Raw genomic sequence first — 20,374 nt, forward strand, 5'->3', positions numbered from 1 at the left:
CTGGTTTGGTAGCCCATACGTCACTTGCTGTTCTTGGCTGAGGAGCACCGGCACAGTACAGTTTAATTACGCCTGGATTGTTTTTCTGTTGTTTGGACTGACTTTTTTTTAAAATTGTTTCCTGCCTCTCCTGTTGGTCAGTAAGCATTTGTGTTCACGCATGCGGTTTGTTTTTCACGTTTGCCCTTTGCTTGGTCCTTAATCAGTAAATACATGTAGTTGTTTCTTGTCTGTTGTTTGTTTTGTACATTTCGTTCTGGCTTTATATAGCATGAAATATACCGAGGTATTAAATCCTCAACAGCGGCTCTCCCTGCACAGCGGGAAAACCAATACTACAATATTCACTGCACTTGGGGAAACCCACCCATAATGCTTTGCAGGCATTCCTTTTACAACACATTTTGCCCAGAACTCAGCCCGTGGTGGACCTAGGACAATGGAACCACCACCAAAACATTCAGAACAATGTTCTCTTTCTGTCCTTCTCTTCTGGGTCACACTAGGTGAAAGAGGACCCCAAAATCATAACCTCTTTCACCATTCAATGTATATTTAAACTCTCTTATGGGTGGAACTTTTGTTTTTACAGTTGAGAGGAATGTGTGTTACATCCCTGCTAGGTCTGCAAATGTGAAATGCACTATGCTCTACAGGGTCTGAAGGATGATAACTGCCCCAAGGCACAACTAACGCAGTCAGAAGCTACTCTATGACACTGTACTCTGAGTGCTTTTGGCTCCACCAGGGCATCTAGCCACCAGTAGTGGTACTGCACTTTCTGCTGTTGACTCTACAGGGACATCTAGCCACTACCAGTGGTACTGCATCTTCTGTTACTGACTCCACAGGGACATCTAGTAACGACCTTCAGCACTGCACTCTTGTGCCGTTGACTCCACAGTTAAATAATATTTAAAAGGCCTGAAAATGTGTAGTACATTATGCCCTCAAGGGGTTGATTATATGGTTACAGTGAAATGTTATTGGTCATTATTTTTTCATGTGATTATGCCCTTTAGGGGCTGAATATATGGTTACATGACCATGTTTCTTCCAAATGCTATTTTTAATGTAGTGCTCTGTAGGGGCTGTTTTGAGCATTACAGTCTAATGCCAAGTGCATGAAGGATTGCAAAAACACAGTTAATTTCTGATAAAGGTTTAATGTGCGGCATGGCTAAATAATTCAGCCATTTCACTGAGGACTTGGTACTTCTCCAGACGTTTCCGGGTTTGAGGGACATTCTGAGCGTCTGGGGTCAGAAGAAGTTCTGGCTGCATTCTGTGACACTGTACTCCGAGTGCCTTTGGCTCCACAGGGGCATCTAGCCACAACCAGTGGTACTGCATCTTCTGCTGTTGACTCTACAGGGACAGCGATCCACGACCAATGGTACTGTAGCGTCTGCTATTGACTCTATAGGGACATCTATGAACGACCTGCGCCACTGCACCCTTCTGCCACTGACTACAGTTAAATGATATTTAAAAGGCCTGCTAGGCCTGAAAATGTGTAATACACTATGCCATCAATGGGCTGATTCTATGGTAACACTACAATGTTGTCATTCTTTTTTATGCGATTATGCCCTCTAGGGGCTGACTATATGGTTACATTACATTGTTTCTTCCAAATGCTATTTTTACTATGGTGCTCTGTAGGGGCTGTTCGGACCATTAAAGTCTAATGCCAAATATATGAAGGAATGCACAAACACAGTTTATTTCTCATAAAGGTTTAATGATGCATGGCTAAATATTTATGAGGTCCCAAAGGAGAGATTGTCATTATCATGTACAACTCCAACAGCTCTAACTCTCACTATTGCGAAACCTACTGCATTGCAAATGCTTGTTTAACAGGTCTGCACATCAGAAGTCATGGCATCAGGCAAAGCCTCCCAGATGAGTTTTGTAGCATCACTCATGCTCTAATCTACAGATCTCATGTAGACTGGCTGAAGCAGGACAGGCCATCCACTACAGGCATGGTTGTGGGTGGGGGGGCATCTACATACTCTTGTTTTTATCACCCAGGCTGCTGGGGGAGAATCCACACAAAATATTTAATTCAATTAGTTTCTGGGAGTGAAATGCTAGTCAATGTTTTTTCATTTTGTTTTCCCTTATTGTTAAAAAAAATTGTTTTCCTCAGACTTGTTCAGTGTTAAAGGAAGGATTAGCGCAGCACTGCTAATTCACAGGGGTCCCCACCGACATGATCAGACTACCTTACCAAAGGCCCTCACAATGAGTTCTGTGTCTCAACATGTGCGTTACGATTTTACCACCAAGCTCCAAGAGCTGCCAGCCTTCGCAATGCCACACCAGAGAACTAGTGCTGACTCCCAAATAGGACTCTGCAGATTTATGTTACAACTGAGAACAGCATTTTTTTTTATGTTGAAGAGTGTCTCTCTACGGAAGCCTGTCTAGTGTTAGAAGTATTCAAGACCTTTGACTGTTGGTCAATGCCCTTTTGTTTGCCTGAAGACACTGAACGGAGGGATTTAGCTGTCACCATCCTCATTTTTAATTTCTCCAGGACCTAATCTGTGAAGGAAGCAAAAGGGCAAATCTGTGACTTTGTCTTGCACATCCTCAGGCATAGATGCAGTCTTTTTAGATGAGGAAGACTGTGCATACAGTAGTCTGTAGAGCTAACAATAGTGACTAGCATTGCTTATCTGAAACCGCTGTTTAAAAAAATAAAATAAAAAAAAAAAGCAGATTCCTGATGAGAAGCCCTGAATTGTACAAGTTAGAAAGTTATGTTTTTTTTCCCCAGTCTTTCATTATCCTGATGCTGCTAAAAAAAAGGTTTGCTTGAATAGAAATAAATTATTAAAGTCAACGCTAACAACTGTTATGTTCGAGTCCTGAGTTTGTCCTTCTCCAGACCAAGCACTCTTAAAAAATGCCTACTAGTATGGATGACATGTGCACCCCACACCTTGTAGTCCTCTTTGCCTTATGTAACATATTCCATACACTGATTTACACATGTATGACTCATTGTCTCTGCACTTGTGTGATGTAAAGTCCTCCAACACCCTACACTCGTATGAGAGGTGCTATAAAAAATAAAAAAATACATGTGACAGAGGGGCTATGGACGGGTGAGAGGCACATAAGGTTTACTTCCTTCCCCCTACCACATATTTATGTGAAAAGGTTTTCTCAGATATTATGTATCTAAAAAATAAAAACAGAAATCACTTCGGAAATGTAGAATCCGACCTGAAGATTCTACTTTCTGAAATGATGCAGCACCAACCTTCCCATTAAACTGTTTCGATTTTATCATATTTTTTCAATATAAAATAATTATATTTTTAGTAATTTGAGGGTTTGGTGTTTACTTTGTGCAATTTTTGCCAATTATTGTTTTAAGATTTGAAATTTTAATTGTACAAATTGCTTGTGGGTCCCTGGCTTCCAGTCGTGATTCAGTGGGGGTCCTCAAGAGTCAAAGGTTGGGAACCACTGAGTTAGAACATTGAGCCACACCTAGAAATACCTAGATTGCTGCAGAAAGCAGGTAAAGCTGCAGAAGTGCCCTCAAATTACTAACTAGCATAGAACGGCTACAAAGTCACTTGAGTAAATAGAGAGAATATAGATTCTTTGGGCTGTTCCTTCTGACGCAGGATATTCACTCCATGTACCATCAAATAAAATTTTGTGAAAGGTTTAATATTCAGGCCCTCATTACGAGGCTGACCTGGCGGTAATGACAGCCGCATTAGAAGTTGTGCGGTTTAGCAGAAGTCAAACCGCCACAATGTCGTCTGGTCCACCAGTGCAGTCACACTGACGTGGCCGATGGTGAGCTCCTCCAGCCTGGCAGCAGGTCTTAGCCTGCTGGACGGATTACGAGGCTGCCACAATAAACCTGTTGGTAACGCACCCGGTAACGGGAATCCCCATTCCTGTCACCGGCACACACCCCTCACACACAAACACCCTGGCCAGACACTTCCAAACCCCCACTGTACACATCCAATCTAACCCCACCACCATCTCTCAAACTGCATTCACACTCACACACACACACACACACACACACACACACACACACACACACACACACACACACACACACACACACACACACACACACACACACACACACACACACACACACACACACACACACACACACACACACACACACCCTCTGCATACATTCACACACACAGACACACACCCCTCCGCATACAATCACACACACCCCCCACTCACTCGCTCACAAACATGCACTCCTATACCCCCCATTCGCACACACCACACACATGCACCCAACTCAAACCCCCTCCCCGCCCAAATTATGGATGATCAACGTACCTTTCCCAGGGAACTGGTCGTGGGAGGGGATGGGATGGGTCCTGGCGGTTTAGCACCACCAGCAAGACTACACCAAGCTGTATTACCGCTCTTAATATAGCGGCTGGAGATTGTGCAGGTGATGCAGTCGCCTCTTCAATGCCGTCGGCCAGGCTGACAGAGTTGGACTTCTGCCCATAAACGGGCAGAAGTCCAAACGCAACTCCTAATATGATGGTCAGCAGACCGCCATCACAGACGGTCTGTTGACTACAGCAGCTTTGGTGGTCTCTGGAAAAGACCACCAAAGTCATAACGAGGCCCTGAGTGTCCAGGGTAGATGAAGTTTCTTGGGGTTGGCATTACAGGGAAAGTTGATAAAGCATCAAAGACAAAAACGCATCATAATGAGTAAAACAAATTAACCACTCAAAAAAAAAATATATATATATGTATGTATGTATGGCTTGGGGAGAGAGAAAGACAGGTCCCTGATTTGCAAGAACCTCAGAACTGTCCACGGGGTATAAATAAAGGAGTGGTCAATGAATACAGATTCCATTGTGCGTGGCTACAAAAAACAGGAAATCTGCCAAAGTTTCTGGCTGCAAGTAAGCTCTACCACAGAAACTAACTGAGCTGATAATCATTTCAGACATTCCCAGACTCTGGGGATGTAGCACTTCTTTAAAATAGTCTTAATTAATTGCAATGTTATAATTGATATTAAATTTCTCTCTTAAATAATTAGTAGTGAACATGGGTATAACCTCACCACACCACTTCATCCTCGGAATTTGCATTCGGTACACATTTCTTCGTTAGATTACAGTAAATGCGGTGTACATAAACAAGAATCTCATTTCTATCTTGTGTGACTCTGTATTAGAGATGTTCACTGCTTAGATATTACACATATACTAGCCTATTATAATTCCCTAAAACTCTTGTGACTATTGCAGCATGAATGTGTTGATCTACAGCGGTCCAGCAAAATGCTAAAAATGATTCTTTGGAGAAGCTTTTTTCCAGCCCTACCTTAGGTGTAGGTATCTTTCAACAATTTGGGAAGGAGGAAGACCCTACTGAAAATGTACAGTTACTACTACCGCTCACTATAACCTCATGTGGTACTCAAAATAAAAGAGCGTGACAATCAACTATGATAGTCTAACATTTCAATAGTATCCACTGGGTAGGTCTTTCAAAACATTTGCAGAGAAAGGTCTTTAACTGCCTAAATGCTCTTAGATTGACATTTATATAGTGCAAAGCCGGCTGGGCAGCAACCTAACATTGTAATTTAAGGTATATATCCACTAGCCCATTCTTTGTTCATGTTGCCATCTGCAAGTTTACACACACTTGTGAAACCGTCCCTTTTAGAAACAGCATTCAATATATTTGAAAAAAGGAAGGAGAAACCACCTATTTTGAAAATGCACTGGACAGATATTAAAGTTGATACAAATTAAGAAATGGAATAATACTAGCTTGAGGCCTTAACCACTATCCACAATCTCAGGCCATCTTTTTCTCCTACTAATGTGTTTTGATCAAACAAGTTTTTTCTGACAACTGCATTTTTACAACCTGATTTTAGTCTTTTTTACTACTTGGTCATTATTAGTAGAACCTTATCAGCAGAATTTTCTTTTATTTCACCCATTTTGGATCATACAAACCAATGGGAGGAGGAGATAAGATGTCTCTATTATTCTATATATTCTAATATTTTTGGGGTTACATAAAGACACATTACCTCAACTAAGTCGCTAGAAACAGTAATTTCATGAGTGTACATTTATAAATTACATACTCTCCAACAACGTTTCAAGATTGTAGCTATTTACAGAGCATCTTGTCATGATGGGATATCACTCATCTCACAACCCCCCCCTCCATCCCCAGACATAATGGCTTTTGGGATGCCTGACTTGCTCCAAAGGGTAAACTGCAATTGCATACATTACTTCCTGGTTACCGACTTGTTGCATCAGACTCTAAACAATGGATATTCCCTCCGTTCAATAAAAGGTATATGCTGGAGTTTAAAGATACTTTATAAATTATGTTTATTTACTTTTCAAGGACAGGTCTTTTGCTGCTAAGGACAGTTGGGTGACATCTTCCCAAAGCACTAAAACGTTTTAAATAAAAGAAATGTTCCTGTAAAATCAGACATAATGATGCTGCAGGTTGATTAAAGGTGCATCCCAAACCACAGATAAACTTTTGTCTACCAAACTACGAGGTTGCATACACCATCACTTAACATTACATATGCGGACTGGTCCAGTGGTCACAAAAGACATGGCAATCACTTGCCCACTTCACGCAGGTGCAGGCTGTTATAGAGACCCATTAGCCCATCTCTAGCCACTGCTACCACTATAAGCAATTTATCATTTAATGTAATCTCAGTGGGTAATGTCTTCATTACATAGATGTGAAAACAGTTTTACAATTGGCAATTTTTTGTTTCTATTGATGTTATTATTCAGGTGGATTATTTTATAACCTATGAGGCTGGTTGCTGGATTTATGCGATCAAAAAAAAATACCAAACTGTCATTATGTCCTGTTCTTTGGTGGGCTTTGCTACGCTGCATCAAACCGTATTAGGGAAGACCATTCTGTAACACATTTTCTCTTAGCACAGCAGGGCTCGAAAAATCCACTCGACCACTCACACTGGCGAGTCTCATTTGATCTGGTGGAGCTAGTGGTCACTGAACAGGTGTTCTGTTCAGTTGAAAAGTGGAGGAGCAATAAAAGATGTCTTTAAATCTTGCTCTTATGTCACATTTGGTTTGTGTTTACAGATGGAGTTCAAAAGTCAGTTTTTCTTACAATTAATTTTCCTTCTGACTGCAGAGTTCCAGGACTTTGTAAAGTGAACTGTGTGACCTGCTGCTTAGAATATAAAATAAAAGGATATATGGTGTCAGGATTTTCCTAACACACAACATTTAGATGACTAAGTCAACTGTGCAAACATTTCAAAATATATTTCAGTAGTTGTGAAAGCCCTTTTTTATATTTCTGTGTGATGAAAAAATATTTTAATAGGATGAAAACAAATCAGAATCCTTTACATGTTGATGTGCAAAGGACATGTTTTCTGAAACCCAATTTTCACAGATTGTTAAAACAGCGTAATTTTATCACTAAAGTTGCAAGTTAGTGGAGAGGTTTTTGGACATTTCTTAGAAAGTTACTGTGTGTAGATGACAATATGTTACCACTTCATGGTTTAGTAATATATGTATTAAAACTGAGTGTTTAAACAAACTGAGAAACACTCATGCCTTGATGGCAATGTTGTTAGTAAACTAAAAGTCCTAGGTTATGTGGTACAGATTCTTGTGATGCATGCAACAAACATTAGTCTACTTAGCAAACAAAAGAGTTCTTGTTGTACTGCAGAAATGCTGAGCTCACATTTTGAAGGTGCGATCATATGTGAGAATTAAGAAAAAGGCGACTGTAAACTATTTGCGTAGGATCACACAATTTGAGACCCGTTTTTCTCTACATACCCCCATTTTCTGTATACTTTTTTTTTTTTGTCATGCTATACTATGCTTGACATTGCTAGTCTGCTGGGAGACGTGGGGTAACATGATGTGAACACCGAAGCTGGTGCTGGTTTCCCTCAAGGGCACACAGAGGAGGCCCGCCCCCTTGGGTGTGAGGGTACATACTGTCTGGAGCCCTCTGCAAAAGAAGGAAACCACAGGATCTAAGGCCGGTGTAGACCAACATGGGAGTTCTGAATCTGAAGTTGAATTGAGATCCCTGGGAGTTCAAAGCACCAGACTGTGTAAAGCCCTGAAGATGCAGACCCTTATGGGTAAGCCCAGTCAGAACTGAAATGCAAATTCCGCAAACTCTCGTAGAGATAGAGGTCCACGGATCCAAGTGACTTCTCAAAAGGCCTGAAAGAATTCATCATCTCTTATTGTAAGTCTGACCACATCCTCACCTCATTCTGTGTGTGAACAAATATCAAAACCAGCTCCCAACTGTGCAAGAGAAGATACTCGGAAGGTGGAGGAGCAGGAGTGCAGCAGTCGTGTGCAGCTGACTAATGACAGAACTAAAAGGAAGACTTTTCAGCCAATCAGTTCAGATTAAATCCCTGACCACATCCTCCACTCAAAAAGAACAGGTTGCCTCAGCTAGCACCACCACAAAGAAGAGGTCTTCTGCTCTGCTCCTCTGGCATTGTCTCATGTAAAAGGTTTACACAAAGAATGAAGATGATGCAATTTTAAAGAACCTTTACCCATATTCACTGAGGGACTCCCTGTCCCAGGAAGCCCACAGGAGGAAGAGGCAGAGCCAGGCACCAAGAGCGCTACAAAGCACTAAAGCTTTCACCGCTGTGCAGGACGCACATTGTTCTACAGGGGGACTCAGTGTCCCAGGGAGCCCACTGGAGGAAGGGGCGGTGCCAGGCACCAAGAGTACTACAAAGCGCTAAAGCTTTCACCGCTGCGCGGGATGCGCATTGTTCTGCAGGGGGACTCCGTGTCCCAGGACGAGGCAGAGCCAGGCACCAAGAGCGCTACAAAGCACTAAAGCTTTCACCGCTGTGCGGGACGCACATTGTTCTGCAGGGGGACTCAGTGTCCCAGGAAGCCCACTGGAGGAAGGGGCAGAGCCAGACACCAACAGCACTACAAAGTGCTAAAGCTTTCACCGCTGCACGGGACGCGCCCCTGCCAAGGGCGGGCCCGTCCTTTGCCTGTCAGTGACTGGAAGAGGCCAGGCTGGGCCACCCCTCTGAGAACTGGTACAGTGGGGTGAGTGACACACTTTATTGACCCTCATATGATTTTCATTGAATTCCGACTTCAACGGGGGAGAGAGGTATTTTTCCCTTCTGTGAGAATCAATTAAAATAGTGCCCACGGTTGATTGGAGGTGTATGTGAAAGGCTCCTTTGACAAACCGACAGGATGGACAGGAGAAGGGCCTTGCAAAATGGGGATCAGTGTGAAGGAGAGAAGGGGAAAACAAACTCAGCGTTTGACTCTTTTCTTGCTTGAGCAGTTGGGGTAGTTACAAAGGAGATTGATTTGCAGAGAGGAGACTCTCGCTGGAGATGATCGATTGGAAGGCAAGCCTCAATAGCAGACGAAGCCCTGGAACTTTCTGACAATGGGGATGGGCTTTTACGGATAGGGTGGGGGGATCTGCCCAAAGCCCCACTGTCAGTAGACAAAGGGGTAAAGGGTTTGGATGGTATAACAAGGAAGAGCAGGAGGCTCTTGATGGTTTCCCCTCCTGGTAGTAGTAGCCCTCCCTTCAAAAAGAAAAAGTCTCTGAAGAAATTTGGGGAAAAAAAATAATCAAAATTGCCTTTGCCTGTAAATCTGAGCCCCTCGGATATTCCGGATGGCACAAACTTTAGTCAGTGCCCAGGACTTGGTGTAGAGAACCTACTGATGAAGTTCAAGGAAATGATTGAGGCAAGTTTGGCCCCAGTTCTGGAAAAATTGCAGGCACTTGAAAATGCAGTCTCCCTGTTGAGTGGAAGGGGAGGCACAGTTCAGTCCCTGGGTTTTGGATTCTGGGCATCAAAGTCAATCGGCTGAGGGTGTGTATCCACAGGAGGGAAACCTTAGAGTCCTGGAAAGAGATATGCAGCAATCCTCAAGCTTTACTAATTTAGGGGTTCCTGGAAACTGTGTAGAGGCTGCTTCTGTTGATTCTTCTGCAGATGTTAGGGCAATTTGTAGGCTGAGAGTCGGGAAGACAATTGGAAGTAGGTACAAGGAGAATGTGAAGATGTCTCAAGAAAGGAGTAAGGACAAAAATCTGTATTTGGAGAAAGACTCTACTCGTCTGTTTAGTGCTCCCTCCGGATTGCTCCCCTTATTTGGTGGTACTAATAGACGTCCCTTCCTTAGCGCCGGGAACAAGGGAATCCATGGATCAATTAAAAAAGAAGACTGGTTGAGTTAAAACTGTGATTTTGTTTGTAGGGATTTTAAGAAGAATTGACTGGGTCGGCCTCGGTTTAAGGAAGGAAATGGAGATTGCATTATTGTAAATTGAAGATACCCAGGTCTGGCCCAACGGCTCCTCTCGACACACTGATTGGTATTCCAGTTGGAGAAAAAGATTGGTATGGTCCCTTTGGGTTTCTTTTATAACCATACGTGACCGAAGGATGGTTTCCCAACTAGGAATCTTGGAAAAGTGCAGGGTGACTTACAGCCAACTAGCGTGGGAAATGGACTTACTACTTACCCAGATTTGGGGGAGGTAGATTGACGCTATACACGGGGACCTCTAATGGAAGTGGTAGAACCCCTAAATGTTACCATGGGCTCAGAAGGTCAGGGTGGAAAGTCTTCAAAGTGTCACCTTATTTCATGGAATGTGGCAGGGTATGACACCAAGCTATTAGATGGTAAATGGACAAAGTATTTGGTACATTTTGATTTTATTTTACTTCAAAAAACCTGGTCGGATGGGCTTGCAGTATGGGATGGTTACCAAAGGTTTGCAGTGTCGGCCGAGCGGACCCAAGGAGGACGCCCTAGAGGAGGTTTAGTCACCCTGATTCGGTTTTCTAAAATAGCAAGAGGATATCAAATTACCTGCAAACATCAGGGTTTTGTAATTATTTGGGTCATTTTTCCCCAAAAATGTAATGTCTGGCTGGTAAACTTTTATAATGCTGTATGGGACTCAGGATGCCAAATTGGGGTCCTCTTTTCAGTCTTGTAGATACTTGAAGAGATTTGGTTTGGAGTTCTGTGTTTTTGTGCCAGGGGATTTTAATGCCAAAATAGGGCAGCACAGTACTGTGGTGAATCCCTTTAAGCAGGATCATGGGATTCAGATAGCTGAGGGATCGCAGGATTCGAGAGGTAGGGCCCTGATCAAGGGCCTACAGAGTTCGGGACTTCGGAATATATGTGACTTGGAAGTGGTAGGTAAACAACAGGCCCCCACATCTGTAGGTAGATGGGCTGGAACGACAACTGATTACATAATTGTTTCCCCATCTCTGAAAAACGTGGTCTGGTATGGTGAGGTGGTAGAGCAGTATTTTAGTTATCATAATACCCTCACATTTGTCTTTAACTTCCCTGTGATTTGTGTAAACCAGTATTGGGAGATCCAGTCTTGATGAGAAATAAAGATCAGGGTAGGAGACTTGGATGGAGACAGGTAAATATCCAGCTAGTAGTAGAGAGGGTGGTGGGTCAAAACTTAAATTTGATAGTAGGGACTCTTGTGGCTGAATCCCCCAGATCAGGGGAAGTTATGGACTCCATGCTCAGAGTAAATGAAGCCATTAAAGGATGTTTGACTGCAGCTGCTGAGCCCTTTTGTAAGTACCTGGGAGGGTGGTTCAGTAAACCTTGTTATGAGGCAAAGAAATCTCCGAAGGCGGCACTAAAAGGACAGCCAAGAGATAAAGCCCATGTAAGAGATGTGAGGGCTCACTATAAAATCTTTCTGAGGGCTAGGAAGCAGCAACTCAAGGAGCAGACCTGGGAGGACTTGGAACGTGCATCACGCAACAAGAACCCAGGCCTGTTCTGGAAGGTTGTAAATAGGGGTTCCTTTGAGACAGAAACAGAGGGTTTGGGCTGTAATATCGCCCCTGAGGCTTGGGTGAGCCATTTTTTTGTAGGATCTTTTTGGGGGAGCCCCCCTCTAGGGGAGAAAATGGGTAAACAGTATGGCCATCCCCCAAATTTAGCTATTAGGTTTACACTTGAAGAGGTGAGGGAGGCACTGCAGGGCAGTGCTAGCCATAAAGCCCCGGGACCTGATACTATCCCGCTGGATCTATACAAATACTGTCCTCAGTTGTGGGCACCTATTCTGATCAATTTTCTTAATGCAGCAGTTAGTGCAGGAATTTCCACTACCTGGAGATTGGCATGCATTGTACCCATCTACAAAAAGGGCAATCGAAATGACCCAAAGTCGTACCGCCCAATCTCACTCCTTGATTCCTCAGCAAAGATTTTGGGGCAAATTATTTTAAGACGTATTGAGGATTGGATGTCTGAAAATGAGATCCTGAGCCGGGTGAAATATGGTTTTAGGGAGGGGCTTGGTACCCAAGAGCAATGTTTAAATCTGCTCATGCTGATTTGCAAATATACGCAAGCAAAGAGAGGTACACTGTACCTTGCTTTTATGGATCTCAGCTGTGCCTTTGATAAGTTAAATCAAAGCAAGCTGTGGGAAAGTTTAACCCGGTTGGGTATGGAACCCCGAATCGTGCAGCTGCTTTGTTATCTCCACCTAGGAATAAATGCAAAAAAGTGAGGTGTGGGCCGAATGGGGAATGCACGGACCCATTTGAGCTTAACAGGGGTGTACGAGTGTGTTTTGGCTCCTACCCTTTTTCTTCTATATACAAATGGGCTGTATGACTTTTTAGTAGATAGATGTAAGGATAATCCTAAAATCAACGGTAATTGTGTCCCAGTATTGATCTATGCAGATGCCGCAGTTCTTATGGCCTGTACTATGAATGTACTCCATGAGGCAGTTAAAGCATATGAAACTTTCATGTCCGACTTAGATCTAGAAATTAATTGTAGCAAATCAAATTTTATGGTATAAGGCAAACCTCTGAGTAGTGTTGGGAGGGCTGAAGATAAATGATCAAGTAATCAGCAAGGTACAGGAATTCCCCAATTTAGAGGTACATTTTGATGAAAAGGGTACCTGGAAATCCTGTATCTCCAGGAGAGGGATGCGTTTTAATGCTACAGTAGGTGCTACCTTTGAGTTTGCCGCAAGGGTGGGAAATAAACCTATTAAGCCCCTACTTGAAGTATACAGGCATAAATATTTTCCAGTCTTAATGTATGGGGCACCACTCTGGGGCTACATGGAAAATATGGCCCCTGTGATAGTGGAAAATCATTTTTGTAGAAGGTTGTTCGGAGTAGGCCAAAATACCTCTGGTTTCTGTTTGCATGTTGAACTGGATCTGGATTTTATAGAGGACGCCATCAAGATTGCTCCTTTTTTGCTGTGGATTTCCATTTGGACAAATGAGTTTGCTTCCCTAAACAGGGAAATTATGTGGGATTGTATATTATGTGATTAAGCTAGGGATATTCCCTGGTTGGCTTACAATAAGAGAAATAGCCACTGCACTTGGGCGGCCAGATATGTTTGATGCACCAGAGGGTTTAACACGTTCTGATAAACGCTGGCAAAGGAGAATTTCTTCAAAATCTCAGGGGCAAAGAGGGAGGCGGAGGAATTAAGGAAAAAAAATAAAATAAAATCTGTGAGGGATTTTACAATGCTAAAGATAGGGGTGGGACCAGAGGCGTACCTCCTGGAGATAAGGAATGTATGGGAAAGAACCCTCATTTCACGATTTCGTTTAGGGGTAATTAGAAGTAATTTGTGCTTTCCATTAGGCCAGTTTGATCGCAATTCGATACAATTGTGCCAGTGCGATGGTGTATCCTTACAGACCTTAATTCATTTTACTTTGTTCTGGGATTTTTATGCACCCTTTAAGCGTCGTTTTTTACTCCCCCTACTGAGGGAAAGGGGTTTTGTGCAGTATCGCCCAGCCTTTTTGTGGTTGCGCATGGTTTCCGATGTGTTGGTGTGTCGGGGGTAGGATCTTTCTTAAAGGGAGCCATAACCTGGCGAATAGTGTTAATCTCTTTTAAGTGCTTTTATCATTTTTATTACTATTAAAATTCTAACTGAGGAATGAAATTTTGAATGTATTTTTTTTTTTTTTTTTTTTTTTACAGTGGTCAAAATTAGCTGTGGTCTTAAATGCGTTAAATCTGGTGGAATGTTGCAATTCTTTTTTTAATTGTATTTAAAGTTTTTACTGGGAAGAGAAGTTGAGCTACTGTAATTTTGTTTGGGAAATGAAATATTTTGAATGTACTTTTTAAAAAAAAAAGTATGAAAATTAGTGACTTTTTAATAATTATTGCGATTGCTATGTGATGTGTTATATATTTATCTGTTTTTTTGGTTGACATTTTTTAACCGAATAAAGTGTTTGATGATGATGAGACCCATTTATGGATCAAGTACATTACAGTGAGGTCGAGTAGATTATTTATGTTACTCGACCTGGAGGTCTAGTAGCATTTTTATGATTTTTCGAGCCCTGAATCATAGTAAACAAATGACTACATCATCAGTAGTGCACAGCAGTCTGCTGAACTATGTCAAGGTGTACAACATTCATAAATGAACACGATTTTTGAAAATCCTAATTACTTTGAGGTCACATAAATCATAGACTATGGGCCTCATTACGAGTCTGGCGATCTTAAGACCGCCAGACTTTCTGTGGCAGTCCGACTGCCACATTATGACCGTGGCAAAGTCACCACGGTCTGACTGCAGACACCGCCAGGTTGCTGCCAGTCGACAGCCTGGCGGTCTTGGAGGTTGTAATCCACCAGGGTGGCGGTGCATGCAGCACTCGCTGAGGATTGCAACTCCCCAATCCACTAGCCTATACATGGCGGTTGGGCATTCATGTAAATGTCGGCGGAATGGGGGCATCGAGGGCCCCTATACTGCCCATGAACTTGGCATGGTAGAGAAAAGCGCGGTGGGTGCCACTGCACCCGACACACAGCCACCGGCTCGATTACGAGCCAGCGTCAATGTTAATGCCCTGTTTCCTGCTAGGCTGGCAGGCAGAAACAGCGGCAAACTTGTAATAGGGCCAGCTGTGTTCAGGCCGCACTGGTGGTCATATGGTAGTACGAGTTTGGCAGGCCGCCTTTGCCGCACGCCAAACTCATAATGAGGGCCTAATAATTGGTCTTTCTTTTGTCATCATCTAACCTTATACCAAATTACCACTAGATGGGCAAAAGATGTATAAATGACTTGCACAGAATAGGACTTTTACTGCCCAACAGAACTCATTTTATACCCTCTTGAAATAAACGATAATCTTGGCACTGAAGACACTAACCTATTTCTACACCTTCTCTCATTTTCTCTCCTCCAAACAAAGAACCTGTATGTTATCCATACAGGAGAGAGTCAGCAGGGAAGCACTGAACAGTCAAAATCAGAAGAAATGTCATGTGTGTGAGAAACAATTGACAAGGAGAAAAGTATTGTCTTCAGTGGGGATTCTGATCTGAGTTCCAGGAAAGGCTGGTTTATAGACACTCATGTGAAACCCTTGCTAAAATATCAAATTTGGTCTCCGCAAGCCTTACAGCAAAGACGCTTACACTGAGGATGCTTTCGGGGCAAGTTTATTAAAGTACTTTTGTGCTCCTGAGTTGACACATTTCAGCTGTAGTACAGCCTTGCTCACAACACAGCGGCACAATTTTCTAGAGGGAGATACGCTTGAATAAATGGCAATATTACAATGACTATATTGAGCCCAGACCACATGGGCAAAATGAGGAAATATTTAAATAGGAGTGCAATTTTATGAAGAATTGTAATTGATAAAATGTATTTTATAGAAATAATGCTATGGTACATAGAGTGTTAGAAGTGAATCAATATATTGCTGTAAAATGCAAGTCTGTCTTCTGTATCGATGCTGTGTCCACTTTATAAGGGTAAACAAAATGGCACCTTTGTGTTGTAAGAAAGGCTATACTACAGCTGAAACGAGTCAACTCTGGAGCACAAGAACACTTTTATAAACTTGTACCTGTGAGTTGGCGTCTTTGCTGTAAGGACTGCAATAACCAAATTTGATATCCAGTGGGGAGTGCTGACTCTGCATACAGCTGACATGCCCTCTGGTATCGAGCACTGTGTCAGCGTCTATGCTGTAAGGCTTGCAGAGACCAAATCTGATATGCAGCGGAGAGTGCTGACTCCGCATACAGCCGACACACCCTCTCGCATGGAGCCTGGTGGCAGTTAGTAAAGAGGAGAAGGAAATTCACTTGCTCAAATACTATATTCCTTGTGTGTAGCAACTTCAGCCCCAATAATATGAAAGAACTATGGAGAGGACTTGACAGACTTCCACTAAATCAACAGAGATTAAAGGTTCATGAGTAACACTACACTTGTCATTATGTGCAATTCCACTGGGGCTTTATATAAATGATGGATAGATCAATAACTGAAAAGGGCTAATAGCCTTTCCTGAATTCAGTGATATGAGCTGTGAATGTCTGGCACTTTTTGAATTTGGAAGACATTCCTGGGCCACTCTGACAAGATACTTCTTCCAAAATCATCATAGGGTACAGCTAGAGCAGCAGAGTTGCTGAATACTGAGGAGGGGCTGTGTGAACTACAGATTCTAAATTAAGAGCCGTGTCTGCACAGAGTTCATTTCACAGGATAATTGCAGGGGTGGCAGCAGAATGCAGAAAGTGATTTCACATCTTCACAGTGTGTGAATCTGAAGAGAACTTAGATAACCAAACTTTGGATTCTCCAAACTGCACTACATTCAACTGAACACTTTGATGGCTGGCATACAAGTAGGATAGTTTAATTAATAAGCCAAACTCTATAGTTGCCGCTGTCTAAGGAAGCTAACCCAGGCAGAGTCAGTATGTCTCGTCTGCCAAAGTTCTGAGACTGCGGCAACTTCGAATTCCTTTGTTGTAGCCACAAGTCACCATTTTCTCAAGAAGAAACTTGAGAGTCAAACATTGAATTTATCACTGTGTTTTTCATTCAAACGCTCACCTTAAAGTTAATTTCTGGTTCTTTGCAGCAGGATAAGCAATTCACAAGAACAACAAGAAGCATGACGAAAGTACCCACAGACAAGGCCACGAAATACAAGGAAACTTCATGATTCGATGTTTCACCTACAAAAAATAACAAGAAAAAAAAGGTGTGTTAAAATAACTGTATCATTTTAAAAGGGTCTGTTGAAGAGGTGAACTCCTATGTGGCAATGAATGCCAAACAATTAACATGATTATTTCTTTACATATAAACGCAATGCCTTTCCTAAGTCAGGTACGATTGCTACAGTTATTAAATTGGACAACAAGAGATCTCGGTGATCATTATGGGTTTCCTTGTGCTTGGCAGGGCCCTTGGTTAAAAGAATGGATGAGTGAGCACTGGGATGTGTTATTTCCTGCAACTGACAGTTTTAAATTAGCATTGGGTCTAGCTTCTGTATGTTGCTCTGGTGCACATGGCATATTTGTAATGATGAAAAACTTTGAGCATTAACCGATTTAAGTCTACTGTCAGAATCCAACGCGATAATTCCGATTTGAAAGGAAATGACAATCCGATTGTTTTTCTAGTTAATTGCTGATGTTGTTTGATGCAATGAACATAGTTACCACGGCTGGATTTTCACTTCTCAAGTCACATTTCTGATTAATAAGGAGGTGACAAATTAACCATTAGTAGAGTAAACATGAAATGTGCATCATTTAAACAATAGAATGTAGATAGGACACTCCTTAAGTGGTTCCTTATTTTTATAAAAATTACTTTGTGTAGGATGGGGGTTGTTTGCAGGGTATGGGGATGGGTAGCACATTTATATGCAGTTTTGATACATGAATCAAGCACCACTGTGCGTAAAGGTTCAGAGTTAATATCCAAGCCTCTTGATAGGCCTGTGTTTCTTGGCATTTGTGGAGATTCCTGAATTTCATATGATAGTGTTTCACAAATATTTAAAAAGCTCAGAAAGAATCAGTTGCGCAGTTTGAGATCGCAAAATCACCCAACTACTGCCAAACAGTAAGTACAGACTTTCTCCTTGAGGAATTTATCAGAAGACACAGGACAGTATTTCACTTTAGCACACAAAATACTGGTAAGTGAATAAAATCTGAGCGGATAGCAAATATGAAGCCGTTATTATTCATCAGTGCTCCCATTGACACTTCCCCAAACCTCTTCTTTACAAATTAAAGTGGGAATCTAATTTTATGGGTTTAACCAACTTTCTACCCTTTACTGAGGCTAACCAAACTTGGTAATTCACACAGAATCGAGCTCCACTGTTTCTATAAGCCATGCGTATACCAGTCACGGAGCAAGATTGAGCTTTCTTCATGGATTTGCAACTGCAGGCTACTTAACTAATATTATTGCTACATATCATACACAAATATACATGTATTCGTTTGTACAGTAGCCCTAGTGTAGTTTAGGTATGTTGTACATTTCAGAGGAATTTCACAATCAATCTCTCGTGGAAAACAAACTCCCTTGCAAATAGATCTTCTGACTAACGTTCACTAGTTCATGAATGAGATACTGCTTACACAACAGTTTGGTGACAATTAGCCAATAACCACATGTTTTGAAACAAGTTTCTTGAAGTAGATTATTGAGTATTTTATTTAATCCTAAACTTCTCCAAAGCTGTCAGCTTCGTTGTTTTCCCACATCTGGCAGACAGAGAAAACTTGATCTTGGGCACACTTCAAGATTGGACAATAACACAGCAAGCATTATGGAGAGGACGGTTTAAGCAGCAGCATGATTTTGCTGTATGCATAGCGGACATCTGCCTCTAAAAGATGATGATGGGTCATTTTACTCTGTTTACAATTCGGCCATTAGGCTAACGTCAACAGGAAGTACTTGTTCACCACCTTTAACCCAGGCCACACTGTGAATGTACCATTGTATGTCAACTGCATTGCATGCATAGTATTAAAAAACTGCATGATCTGAACTTTGGTGAATATCTTTAAAGATTGTCATGTGCAGGAACTAACTAATCAATAACATGAAACAAATGCATTTCCAGCTATCCCTTGACAATGCGCAATACTGGATGCATTTTTAACACACCCATATTCCTTTCAGTCCATTGCCCAACCACCACGAATCTAATGTGGATAATGTCTATACATTCGAAATTCATGATCCACAGTCTCATTAAGAAAGCATTCACAAATCTCCATTTATGAAATCTTTACACGTGGCTTGGACCATAACAGAGGTGCTGATTTCAAAATAAACTAAGCCAAATCGATATGAGACAGGTACACGCTCAAAATAGGCACTATGAAACAAATTAGGGTGGTATGTGGAGAACTCAGCTCTGAATATATATCTGGTTATCACTGTAACTTACTTTTTTTTTTTTTTTTTTTTTAAATAAAATCAAATTGTTACATATGAAGACATTAACCTGTTTAAATCCTCCCATGTAGTGTGCACAAAGAAGCACATTTCAAGGTGCTTAACAATAAAATGACTTTTAGTAACTCAGCTAATATACATTGGCAGCTAACATCACAGTACTACAAAAAAGACGGAACAGTCTACCCCCTTCCTCTTAACAGTACACAAAGAATCGCGCATAATCTGCCAGCACTTTAGTAGGGTGAACTATGTTGCATTTTTTTCGTTATTTACTTTTCTATTTTACTAAATGCCATTATGTAGCCCTGTCTAAATTTCAAATAGCTAATTAGGCATGTTAACGGTGTAATTTCTCTTCCTTTAACATGTTTTTACAATTTAAATAAAATAAAAAAATCTGATCATTTTCTCTAATTGCATGGACTTTTTATATGAATGAAAATCACAAGTTTATAGCAGACGTTAAGGTCACAGTAGGTGAAGACTACAATCTTCCACTACATCTCAAACGAACAGAAACTCAGCATTTGGTCATTCTGAAAAATACCATCGGATCATAATGGCACACACAACACTAAAGTACACAGATACACACATGCAAATTGGCTAACTCTAAGTCATGCATATATAAGCCATGTTGGTGCCGTGTGGGTGACTATTTGTGGCGAGTTAAAATTGGATCTGGTGTTTTTTTTTTTTTATCATGCTAGGATGTTAAAACAAGCTTTGGCAAAGTCAATAAGTCTGGCTTTACACGAGTTGGTGCAATGGTTAGTTACTTTTATTTTTTGGGAAGCATATGTAGCAACAATGAAAATAGCTATGCTGCAACATAGCTAACTGCCAAACCCTTTCAATAATATTTTTAAATTAATTAACATTCACTGAGGCAGCAGGATTACTGTAACACTTAAATAGCAACGCCTCTTAGTTGTTCCATGTATGTTCTTATTATTTATGAAGAACACAAGAAAGTCACCAC

At 41.6% G+C, this 20,374-nt stretch overlaps 1 protein-coding gene across 1 annotated transcript in view; it reads right to left on the minus strand.

The window, feature by feature from the left end:
• LMTK2 (lemur tyrosine kinase 2) overlaps positions 1 to 20,374 on the minus strand; it is a 197,829-nt gene that overhangs the window by 117,748 nt on the left and 59,707 nt on the right. The window contains exon 2 of the mRNA XM_069210143.1: positions 17,005 to 17,129. Coding sequence (XP_069066244.1) covers positions 17,005 to 17,129 — 125 coding nt within the window. The remainder of the gene's footprint in view (positions 1 to 17,004; positions 17,130 to 20,374) is intronic.

Source organism: Pleurodeles waltl, chromosome 10, assembly GCF_031143425.1.
Source record: "Pleurodeles waltl isolate 20211129_DDA chromosome 10, aPleWal1.hap1.20221129, whole genome shotgun sequence".
Lineage (NCBI taxonomy): Eukaryota > Metazoa > Chordata > Amphibia > Caudata > Salamandridae > Pleurodeles > Pleurodeles waltl.